The 23,197-nt window shown below is 38.8% G+C and overlaps 2 protein-coding genes across 4 annotated transcripts in view; one reads left to right on the top strand and one right to left on the bottom strand.

The window, feature by feature from the left end:
* Positions 1-1,441: 1,441 nt before the first annotated feature.
* Positions 1,442-23,061, top strand: LOC310650380 (transcription factor CP2-like protein 1). The gene is made up of 15 exons (XM_083379312.1): positions 1,442-1,536; positions 4,061-4,212; positions 6,967-7,040; positions 7,589-7,694; positions 8,834-8,940; positions 10,571-10,723; positions 11,291-11,401; positions 12,178-12,275; positions 12,372-12,426; positions 14,319-14,412; positions 14,921-15,011; positions 16,206-16,288; positions 17,114-17,259; positions 21,192-21,243; positions 22,523-23,061. Exons 1-15 carry the CDS (start codon positions 1,454-1,456, stop codon positions 22,558-22,560), a joined length of 1,443 nt encoding a protein of 480 aa, XP_083235438.1. The 5' UTR covers positions 1,442-1,453; the 3' UTR covers positions 22,561-23,061.
* The window catches only part of FBXL20 (F-box and leucine rich repeat protein 20), a 106,588-nt gene continuing 84,855 nt past the window's right edge, over positions 1,465-23,197 (bottom strand). The window contains exon 16 of one of the 3 annotated variants that reach the window (XM_083379306.1): positions 1,465-1,591. The gene's annotated coding sequence lies outside the window, so the exon portion shown is untranslated. Of the gene's footprint in view, positions 1,592-11,382; positions 11,452-12,847; positions 14,176-23,197 lie in introns of those variants that run through there. The other 2 variants (XM_083379304.1, XM_083379303.1) reach the window with 2 other exon arrangements.

The following is a 23,197-nucleotide window of genomic DNA, read 5'->3' as shown; positions in this document are numbered from 1 at the left end:
AGGGACATCTTCAAAGTGGAGACTTAAACTGTTTTCTGCCCCAGAAGACAGCAGCCTTTGCAAATCACCCTGCTTTACTGCCTAGCCTCATTGTTGTACTGTTAAAGTTGACACAACATTGGAAAGGGCATAATTTGGTTCACTTTTTGAAGTTTCCACAGAACAACCTCTCCTGCCCAGAGCAAGAAGTTCAAGAGTCCAAGTTAGCCAGAAAGACCAGTTATTTGCCCTGGAAATTCTCTCAGGTGCAGATGAACTGATTGATCATTCAATACTCAAGGGAAAGCATTCTGCACATGCTCAAAATGATTTACCCGTATTCTTTCAAGGAACTCGGTGGGTTCTTTTTAAATGAGAGATCCCTAAAGCTGTTATTTCTGCCGTAAGGCAGCAGACAGGAAGAGAAATGAGATTATATCTTCATTGTGGTTGATAGTTGCCCTGGCTTTTCTCCACTGCTCTGCTAGCAACCAGACACTACTCTTCTCTCTGCAGGTCCTTTCCCCTTGCAAGCTGGGCAGGCTGGGGCCTGTCTTAATAGTGATACATTGGAAGTTCTCCTGAAACCCGTTCCTGCTAAACTGCAAGGCAAAAGCATTTGAAGCAAGCAAAGTTTTGGAATGCATGGATGGACTGGAAGATGCAAGCATTCCAGAACCATTCTGTCGAGGCAACACATCTGAACAATGGCTTGCTTTTTATGGTCCACTGTTGCCTTGGCTTTTTAACTGACCTGCACCTGAAAAAAATAAAACATTTAATAGGCAAACAAATTTCAGTTCATGTTTCCTCTGTCATTCAGTTTGCTGTAGTATCATGATAATGGTGATGTAGTGTAGTGCTTCTCAACTTTAAAATATGCTGAAGTTGCCAAGGTGGAGAAACATTGATCTAGTTTTTTTAAAAAATCTGTTTTACATTCCTTCTTGATATACAAGAGGGTTTTTAAAAATCCCAGATCTTTATATTTCATTTAAGAGGGCACATTTCAGAATGTATAGATAAAAGTTAAGATTTATCTAACAACATTTGGTGAATTTTTACCTGCTATTGGAAGCACTGACTATCCTTACCTACCTGTCATTTCTTTGCTTTTCCTTCCTCCTTCACTCCTTCCCCCAAATCCCATACCTTCCTTATGTCTCTGCAGGGACAAATATATATGTTTTAGCTCTTGGCAATGACTAAGACATTTGATGGTAAAAATTATCTACACGCAGCTCTGAGAGGAAATGGTGTAAAAAAAAAAAGAGTTGTTCTCCACAACACCTCATTCTCAGCCAACCAGACAACACCTTTCTTTGACCACACCTACCTGGCCGGCAGGTGCATAAAAAGAAAAAAGGAATGACGCTCCAGAGCACTAAGTAACTGCTGAAGAGCTGAGTTTTGACTTCTCCCCTTCCCTGAATTCCTGCCACTTCTCTGGTCTACCTTTGGAAATCCACCAGTCATGCTTTTTTGGCATAGCCAACCTGATCATTACTGGCCAAGTCCAGGAGAAATGTATCCTTGCCCTGGCAACAATCTCATAAGGTGAGCAGCTTCTTTTTTTCACCCTTCCCTTTCCAGCTGTGCCAACAGCAGAGATCTGCAAGAAGAAGAAGAAGAAGAAGAAGAAGAAGAAGAAGAAGAAGAAGAAGAAGAAGAAGAAGAAGAAGAAGAAGAAGAAGAAGAAGAAGAAGAAGAAAGCATGCAAGTAAATCAACTTGTTCATGATGGGATATATGAAATAGTTGTAGTGATTCGGCTTCCAGAATTTTGCTTATTTCAAGAGAATGTCTGGAAAGACAGTCAGACTATCAGAGAGGATAAAGACTTCACTATACTTAGTTCTCTCTCTCTCTTCCCAGTACCTTGCATGCAGAGCTGTCATTCTTCTCACATAGAACTGGCATGGTGCTCTCCAGGATAGTTGCTATAAAAAGATTTCTCATCCATAAGTTGGTGTCTTCTAAATTTAAAGCCACTTAAACCTGAGTATCACTGTTTTTCCCATTTTGTGCTTAAATGAAGGAAATGAAGTGTTGGCATCAGAGCCAGATCAAGAAAAAAGAATAAGGGCACACCTTGTCCATTTCTTTGGTATAAACTGACATGAGTGACAATTCTTGTTCTGGCCATGTGGAGGGAGTGTGGGGCCCATCTTTGCTCTGCTGCTGCTTGAGAAGACCAGCCTTTGCCTAGAGGTAGGACTCACCATATTCAACATCCAGCAGGAGTTGGATCTTGCTCAGGCTAACAGGAAGACTTTTCTTAATTTCTTTCAAATTTCCTGCATCCTTAGTATGCAGAGAGCCACTATTCTCTGGAATTGCTATTTGATGTGTACTTTTTCTCTTTCTTTCTTCCCTCATCTGCTTTGGATTGCATTTAATGGCTGTTTCATTGTGAAAAATAAGACTAAGTGTTAAAATATCCTCTTCTACACAAATATTAATGATGCACAAGCCCTTGCAGCCTTTTTGACACTTTCATTTACTATGCATCACAAAACTACTCTTCTCCCTTATAAGACCTCCCGCTTAGGTAGCCAAACTTTCTTTCACCAGCCTGACTTTAATGGTATCTCAAGAGGAGGAGGCGCCTGTTGAAATCCAGAACTGCAGCCATGCACCAAAAATTTGTATATATAAAAAATCATTTCACTTTTAAGAGCTCAAGGTCAGAAATCCAATCCCAGGAAGCATGAAATGTTTCTGTGAAGTACATTAGGTAGACAGTCAGCCATTGGCCCAAGGCCACCCTATTATTAGTAATATGGCTAGAGACATTTACAAAAGCCTTTTTGTGACACTGTCTTTTTATGTGCAATGGAAAACTGGGCTTCTATATAACTTATCTGTGAGAACAGGCAGAGAGAATTTTCTCTCTTCACTCTTCCCCTTTGAAATTGTTGCTTGCTACTAATGACTAATACTGGTATATATTGTGATAAAGACTAATTACATATTTTACAGTCAAACAACGTGCACTTGTAAAATTGACACTCACAATATCAATGCAGAACAGAATGCGAAAGAGAACAAATTTTAAGTAAACAATGTAGAGTTGGCACTCAAATTATGGTTAGTTTAAGGACATTATCATTGTACAATATTACAGGTGGACTTGAAAAATTTCCTCTGGCTTTTACTAAAGTAGATGCTAAATAAAGATCCTGGCATTTGTGATCTACTAAAAATTAAGTGCCTCTGAGCTGAGGAATTTACAACCAGTGCAGGATTCAGAAGGGAAAATTATTAACATGAAGCAACCAAGGATTAGAAACCACAATGATCTACTACCTCCTGCTTATTTCTAAAAGGAAAAGGAAAAAAGATGCAAAAATAACAAATAATCATAGAGAAAATACACTTTGTAACTCTTCCTTTCATCATCCTGTCATTTAAATACTACACAGGTGTTTACAAAAAGATCTCACAAAATCTACTTGCTTTTTAAAAGATTCTGAAGATGTGGTGTTGTGTCATCATAATTGGGAATCCAGTGGTGATGTGAAATCTGTAAGATGATTGTGCTGATTGACACATGACCTGTAACTTCCTGCCGATTATGTTTTATGGTTTTAACTTGGTTTTAATGGTGTTATTTACTGTGTTTTGTAATCTGTTTATTGTCTTATAGTTGTTTTAATTATGTGAACTATCCAGAATCACAAATGTGAGATGGGTGGCTATACAAATTGAACAAGTACAGTACATTAGTGTGACTTTGCAGTCATTTTTGCAGGAATTTCTCAGCTTTTGAATCTATTAAGTATTATTTAGAACTCAATCTCTTTCTCTCTCTCTCTCTTACACACACACACACACACACACACACACACACACACACACCAGTGTTTTCCTTAGCAATTCCTAGTTTCTGAAGTTTTGTTGGCAAAATTTTGGAACTGGTTGCCATTGCTTGATTCTTAGAGCTGAAAGAGAGTGACTGGCCCCCAGCTGGCTTTGTGCCCAAGGCAGGATTACAACTCAGTTTCCCAGTTTGTAGTATGAACCACTACACCAAAGTGACATTTTTATGTCTCTCATCCATACCTTTTTCACTGTTGCAGAGAGCCACTGGCACTGCCATTCCTAAAGCAGGAAGAACCAAGTATCTCAACATCAGCGGAGCAGCATTGTCCATCTTTCCAGTATATTCTGTGTGCCGTTACCTCTCCAGCTGTCAAACAGCATGAGGAAACTCTCACCTATCTCAACCAAGGTAAGAGTTTATAAACCAAGGGAGGTGGTGCAGGAGAGAAAGGAAAAATAACTATATTCTTCTTATAAACTGCCCTCTTGTGGTAAACCTAATAGACAACATGCAGGTTCCACTGCCTAATATAGAGAGTCAAAATTACTGGATTCAGGCACACAGGCACAGGCACAGGCACACACACACCCCACACACATAGCCTCTACTGTTGGAAGAAAAAGGTAAATTACAGATCTGCTGTGAACTGACAGCTGAACCAGGTAACAATAAGGCTTTCAACCATTTAAATCCTAACACATTCCAAGATTGATCGCCTTTCTAATTAAAAGCTAAAGGTTGCATTTTATCCAGCAGAAGATCTTTTGTTAGAACTATACACAGTGTTTACACAATATGCTTAATCTGATTACTGAATTAACTCATTGTCAAGGCTTGCACAATATATTTTACCAAAAACTAGCCACATGGGTTGGGCCTGCACAATGTGTTACTTCTTTTTGGTTGCCTTAACACTAACATAGCATAGCATGGTGTATGAATGCATGGTGCATTTTAGCAATTGACATACAGAAGTAAATTCTACTCAGATGGAGATAATTTTTACACAGATTTTTTTAAATTTTGTTGGTATGCTGTGAATATGTTTATTCATATAAAGCAGCATTTCTCCACCTGACCTAATTTAAGATGTGTGAATTTCAACTCCCAGAATTCCCTGCTGACTTTAAAGTCCATACATCTTAAAGTTACTTAAGTTGAGAAACATTGAGGTAAAGAAGCAAGGGGAGAGTGAGATCATTTTTAAAGCAATTTTTTTAAAAAAACAAACCAGGAAACTACAGACCAATCAGTCTAACATCAATACCTGGGAAGATCCTGGAAAAGATAACCAAAAACCAGATCTGCAAACAACTAGAAGCAAAGTTATAACCAGCAGCCAGCACGGGTTTGTCAAAAACAGATCATGCCAAACCAATCTTATTTTATTCTTTGATAAAGTGACTAAATTAGTAGACTAGTAAAACACTGTGGACATAGTATACTTAGATTTCAGTAAAGCATTGAACAAAGTAGACCACAACCTGATGCATAGTAAGCTAGAAAAAGATGGGATAAACAACATCATTATCAGATGGATCTGTAGCTGGCTGACAAACAGCGAGTAGTCCTCAATGGTACTACATCCACAAGGAGATAAGTAAGCAGTGGGGTACCACAAGGCTTTGTCTTAGGCCCAGTACTCTTCAATATCTTCATAAATGACTTAGATGAGGGAATAGAAGGGGAACTCATCAAATTTGCAGATGACAACAAACTGGCAGGAATAGCCAACACCCCAGAAGACAAGCTCAGGATCCAAAAAAATCTTGACAAACTTGAACAATGGGCCCTATCCAACCAAAGGAGTTTTACCGTGGGGAAAAGCAAAATTTTACATTTAGGCAGGAAAAAACAAAGGTATAACTACAGATTAGGCAAGACCTGGCTCAAAAGTAGTAACTGTGAGAGGGACCTTGGAGTCCTAGCAGTGTGCAGCAGCAGCCAAAAAAGCTAATTCAATCCTGGGTTGTATAAACAGAGGCACAGAATCAAGATCACATGAAGTATTAGTACTGCTTTATAAAACCATAGTAAGACCACACCTGGAATACTACAACCAATTTTGGTCACCATACTATAAAAAAGATGTTGAGACTTTGGAAAAAGTTCAGAGAAGAGCAACTAAAATGATCAAAGTCCTGGAGACTAAAACATATGAAGAATGGCTGCAGGAATTGTGTTTGGCTAGTCTAAAGAAAAGAAGAAACAGGGGCGACAGGATAGCAGTATTCCAGTATTTGAGGAGTTGTCACAAAGAGAAGGACATCAAAGGACATCCAAAGCACCAGAGGGAAGGACAAGAAATAATGGTTGAGAACTAACCATTATGAGAAGCAACCTGGAATTAAGGAGAAATTTCCTAACAGTGAGGACAATTAACCAGTGGAACAGCTTGCCTTCAGAAATCGTGGGCACTCCATCAATGGAGGTTTTTAAGAAGAGACTGAACAGTCACTTGGCTGAAGTGATATAGGTTCTCCTGCTTGAGTAGGGGGCTGGACTAGAAGACCTCCAAGGTCCCTTCCAGCTCTATTCTATTCTAATATAGATGATCTGTGGATGGGTGATTATGGATTGTTATTGGTTGGATTAAGACTCAGGTCAATTTAAATTTAAGATTAACAGTAAAATAATTGGAATATTTATACTTGTATGGGATGTGAACTATGCCATCATACTTGGTGAATTTATGTCTTAGCAGAGTTATAGGTTGTTCAAGTGTGGTTAAGCGAATAATAGCTTACTACCACCTAAGAGTTTCTGTACTTCAAAATATACCCAACATTTTAAAATATCTATAAACTTGGTACATCAATCAGAATAAAATGAAGAGAAAATTATAAACTAATATTCAGCTGTAATGTTTTAATAGTTCTTTTTGTATTTTTATATAACGAATAGAAATTTTGGTATTTTCTCACAATGTTAAACTAATTTCATATACTTTGAATGTTACTGATAATTTCTCAATGATATACTGAGCAATAATTTAGAATCTCAGTAAGCCTTCATTTACTTACTAATATATTTCTCTTCTTCATTTGAAAGTGTATTAGGAAACAAACATGGAACATTAAAAGATGATATTTTGGACTTTGGGGCAATGTGTGGCATATTTGGCCAATCTCACATTCCACATGGTGTATTATTATTTTCCAGGGCAATCATATGAAATCCGTATGCTGTGTAATCCCAAAATAGGTGAATTTGCTGAGGGAAGGAAGCTGTTGAAGGTAAGGCATAGGATAGGAGAACTGATTGGCATTTTTGAAAATTGAGTCCTCATGAAGCTTCATCTTATAACAAACTATGGAACTCACGCAACATTTTTCTAAAAGATCCAATTCACTGCCTATAATTAATCATTAATTCTGAGAGAAACAATTGTTTTCTTTAGAAACGCTCAAATCCTGGACATTCCCATCGTGGTTTGCTTGCAAAGTCTGTCTGAAGAGAATCTTGTTCCATAGATAGTGGACTGAAAATTAATCAGAACAGAACTTTATATAGTTCAGCCAATTCAGTGTCTTTGAGGCAAAAGTCACAGAGTCCAAAAATTCATACATACCACTCCAACATCTCTTTGATCTGATGAGTGGTGCAACAATTAAGTCTAATTAAATCAATTTCACAATATTTCTTTCTCCTACCATATGTACAGCCTAAAGAAGGGCCAGTTGTCTGTATGACTCAATGCAATACTCTGGTGGCATAAATGGATTAAAAAATGTTGGCTCTCTCTCTCTCTCTCTCTCTCTTTTCCCCTCTTTCCTTTGATCAGAGTGTAATCAGGGTGGTCTTCCATGACCGAAGACTGCAATACACAGAACACCAGCAATTAGAGGGATGGAGATGGAACAGGCCAGGTGACCGTATCCTAGATATTGGTAAGGTGTATTTTCAAAGGGGAAGGAGTGGTATTATTTTCCTAAGCCCCTAACGTGGAATGTGCTTTCATAAGAATCTTCCAAAGAGATTGTAATTGTGAGAATGCCTGCTCTGAACACAGAGAAACAGATCGATCATTTCAGCTCTGCTATACAGGTAGTACTTGATTTATGACTAAAATTGGTACCAGAATTTCCATTGCTAAGCAAGGTGGATGTTAAATGAATCATGCCCAATTTTTACAACCTTTTTTTTACCAATTTTGTTAAGCAAATCACTCCAGTTGTTAATTGGATCATGCAGTTATTAAGCAAATCCAGCTTCCCCTATTTGCTTTTCTCGTTGGAAACTGCCTGGCAGGATCACAAACAGTGATCACAAGATCTCCAAAAGCCTTCTTCCACCACAATACCATTACAAGGTTTTGGGACACAATTCTTGACTTGTGTGCTGCTTCACCGCCATCTAATGTTTTCTCTTTCCTCATTTCTATGCGTAGTCTGTGCTTGGTTGGCAGAAACTTTTTATTTTAATCTATATTTGCCATCCCCTGCATCCATCACACTGTACAATATGAGCATTCTAAATAAAAACACATGCTTCCTGCCCTTACAAACACTTAGATACCCTTTGGCAGGGTACCCTCAAGTTAAAAAAGTTAAAATGCAGAAATCTGTCCTTTAATTTTATTTATTTTCTTGGTTTTGCTCTTGAAGCTTTATTTATAAAACAAAATTATAAACGTAACTTTTTTTTAATCCTTACAATCCTCTTTCAGATTTGCTCTTTTTTCAGGTTTTTCCTTTATTTTTTTCCCCAAGAAAAATATGGTCACTGAGGCAGTATTTACAAGATGCAAAGCCTTCGGGGCAGAGTTGTGGCTGCCCTGTTGACTTTATTAACACTGCAGATCCTTCCTCCCAAAGAGGACTGCAGGATTGTCAAGCCAACATCCCCATGAAAAAGTTGAGAAGGAATTGAGGGTGTGTGGGGGAAAGAGTGTGGGAAACATTCTTTGCTTGGGATTTCTATGGCCGATTCCTTATAGAGCTTTCTCTCCCCTGCCCTGCCCCCAGATCCCCTGCTCCCTTTTCATGAGAGGGTTCTGATAGGTTTTTCCTTTTCTGGCCTGTTGTAGATATCCCCATGTCTGTGGGCATTCTGGAGCCTCACATGCCCTCCACTTTGCTCAATACTGTGGAATTCCTGTGGGACCCAACTAAGCGTACTTCAGTCTTTGTGCAGGTGGGTAGCAACCTGTTGGTCAGTAGGCTCATCTTTGTTCCCTTATCCTTTCATTTGCATTTTAAAAAAACATTAGCGCAAATCTTACAACAGGCATAAAAGTAATGAAAGTTCCCTCCCCCAATAAACAGAAAAAAAGAGCTAGTTTGGTGTAGTGGTCAAGGTGTTGGCCCAGAAACTAGGAGACCATGAGTCCTAGTCCTGTCTTAGGGATGAAAGCTGGCTGGGTGACCTCGGGCCAGTCACTCTCTCTCAGATGAACTCACCTCACAGGGTTGTTGTTGTGGAGAAACTAGGAGTAAGAAGGAATATTATTTTCTTCGCCACTTTCAGTTAGTTATAAAATAATAAAGGCAGTATAAAAATCTTATTTAAAAAAAAAGAAAAAAGCAAATTTTCCACAGAACCACACCAATATTGTGATTCAGCCTCCTGCATAATTTTGAAATTATCACCACTTTACACAACAAATAAGCCAAAATCCTGTGCCTAGAGCAACTATATACTAGATTGTCAAGGTAATGATTTAAAAGCTAACCAGCTGATGTGAGGCAAGATGTATGATGTAATGATGGGAATGACTCAGCAGGATCTATGTCCCTTTAAGAGCCAGCTGGGTCTGTGTCCCCTTAAGAGCTTTGTGTGCTCTCTTCCATTTCCTGCTGTAACTGTGGTGTGTTGAATCCTTTATTAGCACATGTATGTATATTGTTCCTGGTATATGATATTGTATATAGTGTAAGATAAACCACCATTTAATATAGACCACTGTTTACTGTGTTTACTCCTGGGTTATCTCGCCTAATAAGACTGTGCATGCTCTGACATTGATGGATATTGATACAATGATAGAAATTCATAGAATATAAATGAGGGGAGTATGCAACAAAATGGGTCAGCATGGATTGTTCCTCGTTTTGGAATTTCAGCCATTGATTCTTCTTTGTTCTTCCTCACCAAGTTAGTGAACATTTCATGGTTAGTGGGCATCCATTAGATTATATTAGGGGGCCTCTACCAATTATCCCCTTCCCAATTTTATTATATTTTGATAAACCTGTGACTACCCTACCTGCTGATTTTATCCTTGTTCAAATGATGTTTTTGCTTCTTAAACATTGACCTTCAAATTGCAAAAATTGATTTGTATAATCCCAGCTTTTATGTACAGGGGAAGCAAAAGTGGCTTGGAAAAGAAAGGCTGTAGATCAATACCAAAGTACCTACTTTCCACACAAAAGGAACCAGAGTGATAGATTAAAAAGATGTTCTGTCCTGAAACTGTATAGAGCCATTGCCAGTCAAGGTCAACAATACCAGCTACAACAAGACCTCGGGACACTCATTGTAGCTGATCAAAGGAAACTTCACAAGATGAGAGAGTAGTTGTGAGTTTCAAGGTTGCAGAAAGTTGATTAGTTATGGTGAATGCATATTACTTCCAGAAAGTTAATTGTCCCTCCACATTAATTATGGGAAACCAATGGTGTATGAAGGAAAGCTTGGTACCCAGCCCTCCAGTGACCACTTGGGGACCATCGGCTGGCTAGATATGCTTATGGTCTGATGCAGCAGCTCTTCTCCCAACTGAGAGAGGCTTGTCTGTTTCCTCTTTCTTTCTTTGAAACAGGTCCACTGCATTAGTACTGAGTTTACACTTCGTAAGAATGGTGGGGAAAAAGGGGTCCCCTTTCGCATCCAAGTCGACACCTTCAAGCCCAATGAGAAGGGTGAACACATGGAACATTTGCATTCTGCCAGCTGTCTCATCAAAGTCTTCAAGGTAATGTCGCCTGACTCAGTAGGAACAAACATCGAAAGGAAGGATTCTTAGTACAAGGATACTACAATTCCTATCCCCTGCCCCGGGTATAGTAAAATGAAAGCAGGATGGAGTAAAAGAATCACTGCCAAGCAGAACCAGCTTTAGGTTAAGGTGGAGGGTATCAAAGGTTAGGGGATGCTAAGGTTACTACTCCTTCCAAATCATTCTAAAAATGGACATCTTCACAGTGGCCTAAGGGCACCACATATTCTTGAGCCAGCACTGCTGCAGAGCATGCTTCTCTATTTGGAAATGGAATGAGAGATCAGTTAAAAGCTGATCCATATGCAGTTTTGTTGGGCGATAACAGTCTTGGACAATATTATTCATGTGTGAACGTTGATCTAAGTAGCAGAAAGACTGGAAGACAAAGTCATCAGCGGAGGATGTTCACATGTTCCACTACCAGTTATCCAAAGTACATTGCTATATGCAGAGAAGTCATCTGAGATGTATGATTAGTTGGCCTGAGTCAAGTGTTCCTGAATATTTTTTATATTTTAAATGAGACTGTTTATTTCCCAGCCCAAAGGAGCAGACCGGAAGCAGAAAACAGATAGGGAGAAGATTGAAAAACAGTCCCTCCAGGAGCGGGAGAAGTACCAGCCTTCATATGACAGCACAATATTGACAGAGGTACTTTTGCTTCTTCTCGCATCCTTTTTTTGCTGTTTTGCCAAGGAGCTCTGTGTAATTTAGAAGTTTACTTTCATTAGCAACATAAGAAGCCAGTCCAAGATGGATAACCTCTAGACATTAATTTATGGGGTTAAAATAAAAAGCAAAAATAACATTTCACAACATTATAATATGGTACTCTACTAAATCTTCTAGTATTTATTTTTTAACCAGCAAAGCATCTCTGGAAGCTCACTAAGAGATATGAAAGTGATGGCCCTCCCTTGCTGTTGTCTTCAAAATCTGGGATTTATAGACATGCTACATATGAACAATATTATCTGTCTGTGGTGTGTATATGTGTATAGTGTATATATACTATGCATATGTGTGTGTGTGTGTATGGATATGTATGTGTGTGTATATACACTGATACACACGTACTTGAATACATATATTGAAGCCTTGATTTATTTTAACAGTGAATTGCTGAATAAGCCACAATGGCTGAATTTATATATTTCAATAAACCATTGCTTTACACATTATGCATACTATAATAGCTGGGATAACACAAATCTGATATGCCCATACCTTTGCTAATGAACCATGCAGTAAAATGTCATGTGGGATAGTCAATTCCAACACACCAACCAGTCTTGACCGCTCCTAGAATATTCTGCTTCATTTCAGAATGATAAATTTGCTTTAAATTCAGCAATTGCGGAATGCAAATTCCAGGATCTAACATTTCTCTCCTCCTCCTGTCTATTTCTTCCTATGCTTTGCCTTAGTGTGCCCCTTGGCCTGAAGTCTCCAGCAATCTCAATAGCCCTCCGCCAACTCCTGGTCTTGTTTCTCCACATCCCTTCAAGCTTCAGACCCCTGAAAGGTACACTAGGCAGAGCATCTGTAAGAGCATGTAGCCTTCTTTATTTTGGCCTTGGAACATCTGTAAGATAAACTGCCTTTGTCGCTTTTTTGGCAGGGTCTGCTCCTCACCCGGTTATGTTTTGGACAGCTCATCGGAGAGCACGGTAGAGGTAACAAATAGCAACTTTAGGCAGGTGGAAGTATTTATGAAGACCATATTAGTAAAATAAAATAAATGAAATAAAACCCAGATGGATCTTTTGATATTTTGAATTTATCCAAATCCTATTCTCCATTAAACTAAAGCAACCACTTTCAGAGAAAGTGCATTTTGTGAACTATTCTACTAGTTATGAGATGATTTGATCATTTACCAAAAGTCCGTGCTAATTGACTCTCCTGCCTTCCCTGCTTTAGTGCAGAATACAGCAAGCTACCAGCAGTAGACTAATATGATCAGCAGAAATGGCTGTCTTTACAAAAACACCAGACTGATGAAGCCACACAGTAATAGGTGATGTCAATTGGGATTGACAAGTTTTACTCAGTCTGTACTTACTTTGCAATCAAATAAAGTGTAAGAGTGCCCCCTGGTGGCAAAGAACAGTTTTGTTTCCAGTTAACAAAAAATGGATGAAATTTAGTTTATGAAAGAACATCCAATATACCCAAAGTTGGCAGTTAACTGTTTGGCTCATCAACATTTTAATTAAAATGTTAAGCTAAATGGTGCTGCCATTCCAAACATTAATTTATTGGAGAGAGGAACAAACTCTTCTCCACTATCTGGTATATCATCTTAAATTTTGAGTGGGTAACACTTGTTGCTCCAGATGGCTTATTGCTTCAGACGTGTTGCTCCAGATATGGCTGAAGCACAACTTCCAGCATCATTAAGAAGCCTAGCCCAATTGTAAGTTATTCCCAGTTTTATATCAGCTCACCAGGAGGACCACAGGTTCACCACTTATGCTTTACATGATTACACTACTGCCTTAACCAGCCTTTCCTACTACCTCCACATGCCTAAGAGTAACCTTGGAATGTCAGAAGCTGTAGTCCAATGCATCTTCAGGTTGGTGGTATCTGTCCATTACTTTGCCTACAGCACTGGATTTATTGTATATAAAGCTGCTAAAGCAGATTTTGAGAACTTCTTTTCATTATTTTTAACTTTTCCAATTATTGCAATAAATGTAGGAAAATTCTGATAGTTTTCATATGGTTTAGAAACTGAAAATCTAAATATTTACCCATGTAATCTGGAGCCATAATAGTGGAGCAGGATATTAGCAGTGGGCAAAATAGTTCAAATATGAAGTATTCTGTATTTCAAAAAGCCTATTTTGAGTTTGAAACAGCTGCTGACTGCAAATGAGAGTATTTTTATTGCTTTGGAGGTGTAAAACAGCATGGGGTTTTTCCCCACTCAAAATAACTGTTTCAGATTTGAAAGGGGTCTTTAAAATTGAAACATTTGGCAAATCCCTCAAAATGTGAATTACTTACTTAGTGGATATTGAAGTAAAACACTTTCTACAATTCTACAATTCCTGCAGCACTTATTCTTAATACGTGAAACATAATAAAAAAGCAGGTTTGCACATGTGTTGAAGAATTTTCCTAATCCCCATGAATCAGTAACCAACCAGAGCCATCTGGATTAAAGAGGAGAGGTTTTTAATCAGAGAATATGACTACTTGGCTAATTTGGGGCCCAACGATTAAAGATGTATTAGAGTTCTGATACATATTTTTCATTAGAAAGTTTTTATTTAAAATATTTGCATTTCTCAGAGGTTTTTAGAACAAGATGGCTTCTACCAGTAGTACATTATATGAACGTCATGAAGTATGGCTGCAGGATTTATAAGGGCTAATTCAGTTCCAGAATAAATTTACGGTGATCCAACTTGGCCCTGAAAATAGTCTAGACAAGAGCTCCTAACCTTCCAAATAATCTGTTATCATCAGAGAGAAAGAGGGAGTTTCTTCTAACCTGTTTTGGTGGACTTCCAAGACTTGGTAAAAGATGCCTATTAAATTTTCTGCCTCTTTTCAGACCCTGAGTCCAAGTGCTTCCATTTTGGAAACTCAACAGTGGTTGCTCAAAAACAGGTTCTCCAATTATTCCAGGGTTTTTGCCAGCTATACAGGTGAGACTTCTTTCCTTCTCCAAGGTGCAGATGCCAATAAACTCATCCAAGAGTGTGTAACTTTGCAAATTTGCATTTTTCCCAGGCCAGTACCTTTTATGGCCTTCTAAATCAGATCATAAAATAAACACCACACACATTTCTTAAATGAGGGAGAGCAGCCATTTTTTCCAGCATTCCTTAAATTAGAAAACACCTACTATTCTGAATAGATTGTAGTGGATAAAGGAAATACCGAAGCTGAATTTAAATTACAGTTTTCTTATGATAGATGCTTTTTTCTTTTTTTTCTTAAGTTACTCTGCAAGACACCATATATATTATGCGATAAAAAAATGAAAAATGGGCTCTGCCAATCTCTGATATTGCAAATATGAAAAAAAGAATTCTAACTACATTATGGATCATGATGGGTCAGAATAAATATACTAAAATAAACATTTATCCAGTTCTGCCTTGCTCTCTGAAAATGATCTATTATCAGCAAATTCCTTTTTTGTCCCCCCAGGAACCGATTTGCTCAAACTGTCCCGCAATGATCTTGTACAGATCTGTGGAATGGCAGATGGGATTAGACTTTCAAATGCTCTAAAAGCAAGGTATGGTATTATAAACAAAGATAGCAAGCTTATGGATTATTTAAAAAAATTCTATTAAAACATTATTAAAAAGAGAAATAAACATTGGGAAAGAATGAAACCATTGTCCAAGGAGGCCAAAGAAAGCTCACATGAAGTCACCAAAGGTCAAGCTTGAACTTTAATACAAGCACAGGGTGAAATGTAAAATCAAGTCTAAGCCATTCTCAAAGTAATTATTGTTTTGTGGTTCAGTGATTACATGAGAAGAAAACCAGAGCCAGGGGATTAACTATTAGGAAGTACTTCAGATTAGACAAACATGGAACTTCCTGACTATTTGAGCTGCCAGCTAGCTCAAGGTCTTCAGAGGCTGGATTGCCTATGGGAGACATGTAGCTTCGTCTGGGAATCCTGCACTGAGTAGGAGAATGGACTACATAACCTCCAAGGTACCTTCCTATTCTATGTCTTTATTATTATTTTAAACCTATATATCCCTTCCATACTCTGTTTTACATCCTGTTAGCTGTACTGAGGGCTTGTCAGAGTATAACAATACAATTTGAATTAAATTCATTCAATTCCCCACTTCCCCAAAGTAACACTTTCTTTAAAAAAACGATTTTCAAACACAGCTTAGGGAGAATAGCCAAATATAAAAGAGGATGGGCTCCTTAATCTGAAAACTAAGAAGAGGTTCAAAATTCCTTTTTATATCAGGCTGCTAAACTTCCTTTTTTGCATCTGCCATCCCAAACTTGCAGTGAAAATATACAGAATACTTGTGGACTTGAAGGTCCAGCTTTACCCATATCATTCAGTAACCATGTCACTGAGATGTGGGGGGGGGGGTTGGGTAGGTCTGTAGGAGCAGTGGCCTAAAAAAAGTCAAGAAAACAGGCACAACTATGCAACTGAACCCTTTTATAATTTAGGTGAAAGGGGCAGTACCTCAGTAACACAGAACATATTCTATGTTCTACACGACTGAGGTCCTGCCCATTTCACCTGAATCATAACAAGGGGAAGAGCTTCAGTTGCACAGTTCTGGCTGTTTTCTTGACTTTTTTTTAGACCTCTCCTCCCACAAACCTCACCACCATCGTCACCATCATAGTTGATGAGAACTTTGTAGTTAATCCTTGAAATAATTTCATCCTGCCAGGCCTTGGCACATCACAAAGTGGACTGACTTCCTTCTCTTTTTTCTAGGACTGTGCGCCCTCGTCTCATTCTTTATGTGTCCAAGGAACTGGAAACAAGTGGGAACAATGCTCCCCCAAACCCAGCATCTGGTAAGACAGAATTATTTCATAAAGATGATTTGGGGGCACCTGTGTACACCTCCCAGCAAGCAATCCAAACATGTCTCCATTGATTGAGAAGACCTTTTTGCCACATGTTCTGTTGTGGTGCTGCTTTGCATTTTTAAAAAGATGCAATATTGCACGTCATGTTTATGTTCTATTTAATATCAGCAGCTTTGAAAAGTGGGATCTATGTAAATTTAAGCAAAACAAAAAATTGATCTGCAAAGCAAGATCAAGAGGCTCTGGAACTTTCCAGCAAGTTAACAGCTGTCTTGGAAGAAGTTTTTCCTATTCACAAAATGGTTCCCAGGCAGGTTTAGCTGCTTGCAAAAACTCGAATTTACCCAGAGCAAATCTGATCAAAGTCAGTTCCCATTGTCCTTTCTAAGTTCTCAGCTTTTCTTGCCAGATGGGCATAGCTCTAAACAAAGCACCAGACCATTTTCTAAGAATGCCCAGGGGAGTCATTTAAGGCTTTGAGGCATTCTCAGAAGTAATGAGGATGACGGAAGCTGGTGCTTTACATTGCAGCATGCCAGGGAGTTGGGTTTCTTTCTTCTGGTTTTGATGAAAGAGTCTACAAAATAGATTAAGATGAGGTGGAGTGCGGCAAACAGCAGGGGACAAATTTGTGGGCACCATGATGCCCAAGGGAACTACACTGCTCATTTGGGGGATTACAGTCTCTCCTTCACAACTTTTAAGCACCGATAGCATAATTTTGTGTAAATTGTTGTAAATCTTTTTTTAAAAAAATTGTATTTCTTAAAACTGCACCATATTTCATGCACTGATGTTCCTTCCCAAAAGTTATATACCAGGAGTTATATCTGGAGGAACTGACTGCCACGGAGCTGACTAACAAATTGGCAGAACTGCTTAGTGTCCCAGCCAATCAGGTCCAACAAGTTTCCAAACAGGGGCCTACAGGAATTCACATCCTTGTCAATGATCAGGTATGGAGAAGCCTTATTTTAAGAATGAGCCTTATTCAGTCTTACCTCTCAGAAACACAGATCGACTCCTTGTCTCCAAAGATTAAAGAATAGATTGGAAAATAACAATTATAACAATAACAACAATTATGTAGCTACCTATCTCGCCAAACAAGCGACTCTATTAGGAAGGAGTCTTTAGTGTTGTTTAGTGGTAAGCTTAGAAGTGGATAAGCTTTTTTCAGCTATCTGTATCTCCAACTTTTTTTCTTGGAACCACTAAGTAGGATTTAATTAGAAGTGTTTTGCTATTTATATAAACATGGTAAACTGGGAAGAAGAGTTTAATCCCAAATAACCCAAAAGATGATTTGGATAAAACCAGCCATCTTTTGCCCTCTGCTGACTTTAATTGTTCAGTCCATACCTAGCACCTTTTGTGAGCTCTGCCAGCATTTAACTTTGGCTGATACCAATGAATTGGCCTTTTTCTTCTTCCATAAAGTTATTTCAGCAGTTGAGAACATACTATGGTCATATATGCTTGAAAGGACATATTAAACAGGCATCACTTGATTGGGAAATCCAGAGCAGACCACAATTTCATTATCTTAAATGGCGGCGTCAACTTCCCTCCGCCCTGTGCGCTCCCACAGAGGGGGCCTCCTCAGGGTGCCTCCGGTCAGAGAATGTCAGCTGGCGGCCCCCAGGGGAAGGGCCTTCTCTGTGGGCGCTCCGGCTCTATGGAACCAACTGCCGGTTGAGCTCTGGACGGCACTGGACTTTTGCTACTTCCGGCGTGGTCTAAAGACCCATTTATTTGAACAAGCTGGCCTGGCCTGATGGGGGACGTTAGGGTTTTTAATGGGTTTTTATATTGTTACTGTTTTTTATTGGGCAATTGTTTAATTCTCTTTTAATTTTTGTATTTTCTATTTATATATGCCCTGTTCACCGCCCTGAGTCCTTCGGGAGAAGGGCGGTATACAAATTTAATAAAATACATAAATAAATAAAAATAATAGTGTTTCAGATTGTGAAAATTTAGAGCAACATCCATATGACATGCCCTCCTGATGCTCTGGAATACAACCTCCATAATCTATAGTCAATGTAGCTAGAAAACACCAAGTTTGATGGCATTCCCATAGAGTTAACACACACAATCCAATCTAAAATGTGCTCCAAATGGCTTGAGCAAGTGAATTAGCTGGAGAGAGAAGGGGCGGGGGGGGGGAGAGAAATGAACTGTAACATTTCTCAATTTATGTAGTACATACTCAAGTACTCAAAAGCATACTATACAAAATCAGCATAGTTATGGCTCAGAAGTGCTTCAGGTAGTAATAAAGTTAATAAAGTCTTTAGTAGTAAAGATAATTCCGAGTAAGTGCTAGAGAGTATGTATATAAAGTATATGATAATATGAAGGCATTTTGTGCAGATTTAGCAAAACAGCCTCTTCAGGTTGTCTTCTCTGTAGATAATGATCTTCTGAAAGGGGTTATTGATCTAATCCTGCCTTCTCCAATTTGGCTTCATGATGGCTTGAAATTCTGAGAACCACAAACACAACACATATAATACCTCCTTGCATTAATTCCATCTGCTCTGTCTCTTAAAATAGTTTAAAACTGTAAACTTTATCACCTTGCATACAGATGTAGATGGAAAAGTTCTGGGTAGCTCAAAATCCATGCACATGAGTAATGAGTTATTAGTCATTAAAAACCCCTCAATTTTATTTTGGCAAAAAATATGGACCAAAACAGCTACCAGTGATTTTTATAGATTATTTTCAGATAAAAGAATGCCATCCATTCAGAAAGGCAAATCAGTAAAACATCCCTGCTTTGCTGCAGATTCCTGGAGCTGAAATAAAGTATGCCCTTGCCTAAGGCCACTTCATCAATTCTTGACAGAAATGAGATTTGAGTTGGAGATTTTCTAATTTGCAACACGATTATTTACTTAATCACAACTGGCAGGGGTCATGCAACATGCTAAGCCACAAGAACCAACTTCATGTAATAAGGAAGCCATATTATGACCTAGTGTAACAATCACTTCATTATTGCCATTCTTTTTCCTGAACCCTGGGTCCCAATTTCAGGGGGTTGATAAATATGCTTGAAAACATGTGGATTCTCTGAGAGATAGCTGGCTGGGAACAGACAGGGAATGCTCCTTCGTTATAATGGGGATCCTGTCCCTGGCAAAGAATATTATCTCTTCCCCTTTACTCATATTATTTCTTATTTTTTTCCTATTTGGGAAAGAATGCATTCTCAAAGAAAACATTTAGATTGCAACTAACCATTATTTTTATTTGTAAAGAAAATTTATGGGATAAGTTACTTACTTTGAAAAGTAGACTCAAGATTCAGAGGGATCTTAACAGACAAGATGTTGTTCAGTGATAAGTAAAGTAGTCCTGTACTTGGGTAGGAAAAATAAGATACACAGGTACAGTACATGGCTCAAGAGTAGTAACAGTGAGAAGGATTTAAGTGTCCTGGTGGACCAACACTTAAGTATAAATCAGCAGTGTGGTGCAGCTGCCAAAAAGCCAATGCATTAAGAGAGGGATAGCATCAAGAAGACAGGAAATGTTAGTACCACTAGTGAGGCCACATTTGGAACACTGCATTCAGTTCTAGTCACCATGATACAACAAAGATGCTGAGGTCTTAGAAAAAGTGCAGAGAGGAGCAACAAAGATGGTAAGGAGTTTGGAAGCTAGATTGTATGATGAATGCCTAAGGAAACCAGGTGTATTTGCCTAACAGAAAAGGCTTATGGGAGACCTTGAAGGGCAGTTACAGGAAGGTAAAGGTAAAGGTTCCACCGCACATGTGTGCTAGTCGTTTCCAACTCTAGGGGCCGGCGCTCATCTCCGTTTCAAAGCCGAAGAGCCAGCGCTTGTCCAAGGACGTCTCTGTGGTCATGTGGCCGGCATGACTAGACGCCAAAGGCACACGGAACACTGTTACCTTCCCACCGTAGTGGTCCCTATTTTTCTACTTGCATTTTTACATGCTTTCGAACTGCTACGTTGGCAGAAGCTGGGACGAGTTACAGGAAAGACTGGGTCAGTTTATTCTCCATAGCACCCGAGGCAGTACAAAAAGCAATGGGTGGAAGCTTGTCACAGGAAGATCCAATTTGGAAATGAGGAGGAATTTCCTGGCAATGAGAACAATTAATTAGAGTTGTGGGTGCTCCATTGTTGGGGGTTTTCAAGAAAAGATTGAACAACCATTTTTCTGGGATGGTATAAGGATTCCCTCCTTGGGCAGGGAGTTGGACTAAGAGACCTCTAATGTTCTAACGCTATGATTCTAAGTTTGGGTACCAAAAGAATTTGTGGACAAAATAATGAGGATGGAGATAGATGTTTTGCTCTACAGCAAACCAGTCCCCTATATTCTTTTGTAAGTAAAAGATTATAAAAATTAGAAATATAAAAAGGTGAGGTGGAACCAAACCCCTCTTAGACTCTGAGAGGTAATTATAGCATATGCACAATTGTCTAGTAGCCGCAGATGCCATTCTGGAGACCTTCAAATCAAGTCCAGTATCTAAATTTTTAAAAATGCAAGTTCTGGTCATTCAAAACTGCCCTTTGCTTAAGCTTAGAAGCAGTGACACTTTACACAAACTATTTGGGGGATTCTTGCATTAACAGAGTTTCAGACAAACTAAATTACATTTCTGTTAAGTCTCCCCCCCTCAAGAGCCTTTGACAGCCCATTTTTTTCTCTGTACATATGCACGCATTGCCACTGATTTTTATACATCTTGACAATCTCACTTTATCATATTGCCATCTGTTGCTGAACTCTCCCTCTCCAGCAACTAACGGTTAATTTAAAAAAAAACCAAAAAACCCCCAGGCATTTAGGATTCTAGCCAAGAACTAACTTTGCATTGTTCTCTCCTGGTTATCACAGATGGTCAAAAACCTTCCAGATGAATCATGCTTCATAGCAGCTGTAACAAAAGGTAGGTAGATCTCCCTTGAAAGGAGCAGACTTCTGACTTCTTCAGGACTATAAATTTATTGAAGCCTGAGTGTGTGTAGACAAGAATCCATTATTCAATTTGGGATATACTCTCAGTTGTCAAAGTGTGCATGACACAGTGGACCCAACTCCAGAAGTGGTGGGGGGTTTTTTTGTTGTTACAAGAAGCCTGAGATAGTGTAGATTTTCCTTTTTAATGGACCCCACTTCCTTCAATTCTGTTTTAGGAGGTTTCATGGGGGCATTAAGGAGGTGGAATTAGTGAAAATTATTACAGGTAGTCTTTGACTTACAATGGTTCATTTAGTGATCATTCAAAATTACGACAGCACTGAAAAAAGTGACTTATGACCATATTTTACATTTAAGACCACTGCAGCATCCCCATGGTCATGTGATCAAAATTCAGACACTTGGCAACTGACTTATATTTATGACGTTTGTAGTGTCTGGGGGATCATGTGATCACCTTTTGTGACCTTCTGAAAAGCAGTCAATGGAGAAGCTAGATTCACTTAACAATCATGTTAATAACCTAATTGCAGTGATTAACATCTGTGTCAAGATAGATCATACAATGGGGCAAAACTCACTTCAAGTCTCACTTAGCCACAGAAATTTTGGGCTCGATTTGATTGTACATTGAGGACTATCTGTATTTCCCTCAATGCTTATAATACTTCCAACCAGAGGAACCAGAAACAAGGAGGCAGGTGTTGTTTTTTTAAATTAATGTCACTTGGCAGTTCACATTCTTTGGGCTCTGTAATTTTTCCTACTTCCCTCCCCTCCCCCATATTATGGAACAGGATTCAAGCAGTGACCAGACTCTTTGTCTGCTTGAGATTCTTTGGATTTACCGCTGAATTTTCTGTCCTTACTGCTTTGCAATATGTCACTACATAAAACAAGGCATTTCTTTAAGTTAGCAGGAAAATATTGCACATATAGTGGTAGGCAGTGGAGTCCTGCAAAAATATTATACTTATCCAGTTAAGTATACAAGGCACAACAAATTCATTTAATATTTCAGCAGAGGGGGAAGTAACTTAAAATATTCCTTTAGAGGCTTTTGAAGAAGACTGCACAAAATCTCCCTTTGAAGCAATCACTTTGATTTTTTTTTCTAATAAGTTATAAAAGCAGACCCTATAATTACCCAATACTGGCCCATCCTAAGAAAGAATGAAAACTCTCATTGTTTTTAGGAACTATTTAAAAAGTGACTTGGTTTTGTCTTGTCTTATATGTCACTACAGTACAGAATGCAGAAGGCTACCATTTAGTTCTAAAATAGACTAGGATCTTCTTGACGGTGTGCTGCTGGCCTGCAAGAAGATGGCGAGCTGAAAGACGCAAAAGCAGGTGCAATAAGAATATTAATAGCAATACCCCACAAGTTGACACTACGCCAATGAACTCAAGGCTGACATCATCCAAGACAGATCTTAGCAACAGGAATCTGTACTACAATAAACTACAGGGATTTTTTCCCCATATTTTTTTGCAAAAAGAAAGTGGCAACCATGTCACCACTTAGATAGACTCCAAAGAATGGTGTATATTATCAACTGATTATCTAATACGTTGCACGCAAAATGACTATTTGCATAATTATCAGTTTCTAATGATATCATTTGCATAAGTCCACATTTTCTGTTAGGAGGAAGATGGTTGCTGTAGTGATGAAACCTGATAAAGTGCTTTTAAGAGGATGAACATGTGGGTAGTTGATCCTTTACAAATGCAATAATTCACCCTTGCAAGAGGGAGGGGGCTATCACAGACTTATTATACTGTAAAGCAGACATGTCAAACACAAGGCCCGGGGGCCGGATCCGGCCCGCGTAGTGGTTTCATGTAGCCCGTGAAACCATCCTGGAAACAGTGAGGGAACGGCCCCCACTGCCTTGGCCCTGGCCCAGAGACCCTCC

Source organism: Vipera ursinii, assembly GCF_947247035.1.
Source record: "Vipera ursinii genome assembly, chromosome: Z".
Lineage (NCBI taxonomy): Eukaryota > Metazoa > Chordata > Lepidosauria > Squamata > Viperidae > Vipera > Vipera ursinii.
The sequence above is the reverse complement of the archived record's forward strand: the minus strand, read 5'-3'. Positions and strand labels throughout refer to the sequence as shown.

Bases quoted from the DNA above. Each gene is read 5' to 3' on its own strand.
- LOC310650380 (XM_083379312.1), top strand. From the start codon at position 1,454: ATGCTTTTTTGGCATAGCCAACCTGATCATTACTGGCCAAGTCCAGGA. The intron at 8,941-10,570 runs GTGGGTAGCAAC...TCTTTGAAACAG, and splicing joins GTACTTCAGTCTTTGTGCAG to GTCCACTGCATTAGTACTGA. The intron at 14,413-14,920 runs GTGAGACTTCTT...TTGTCCCCCCAG, and splicing joins GGTTTTTGCCAGCTATACAG to GAACCGATTTGCTCAAACTG.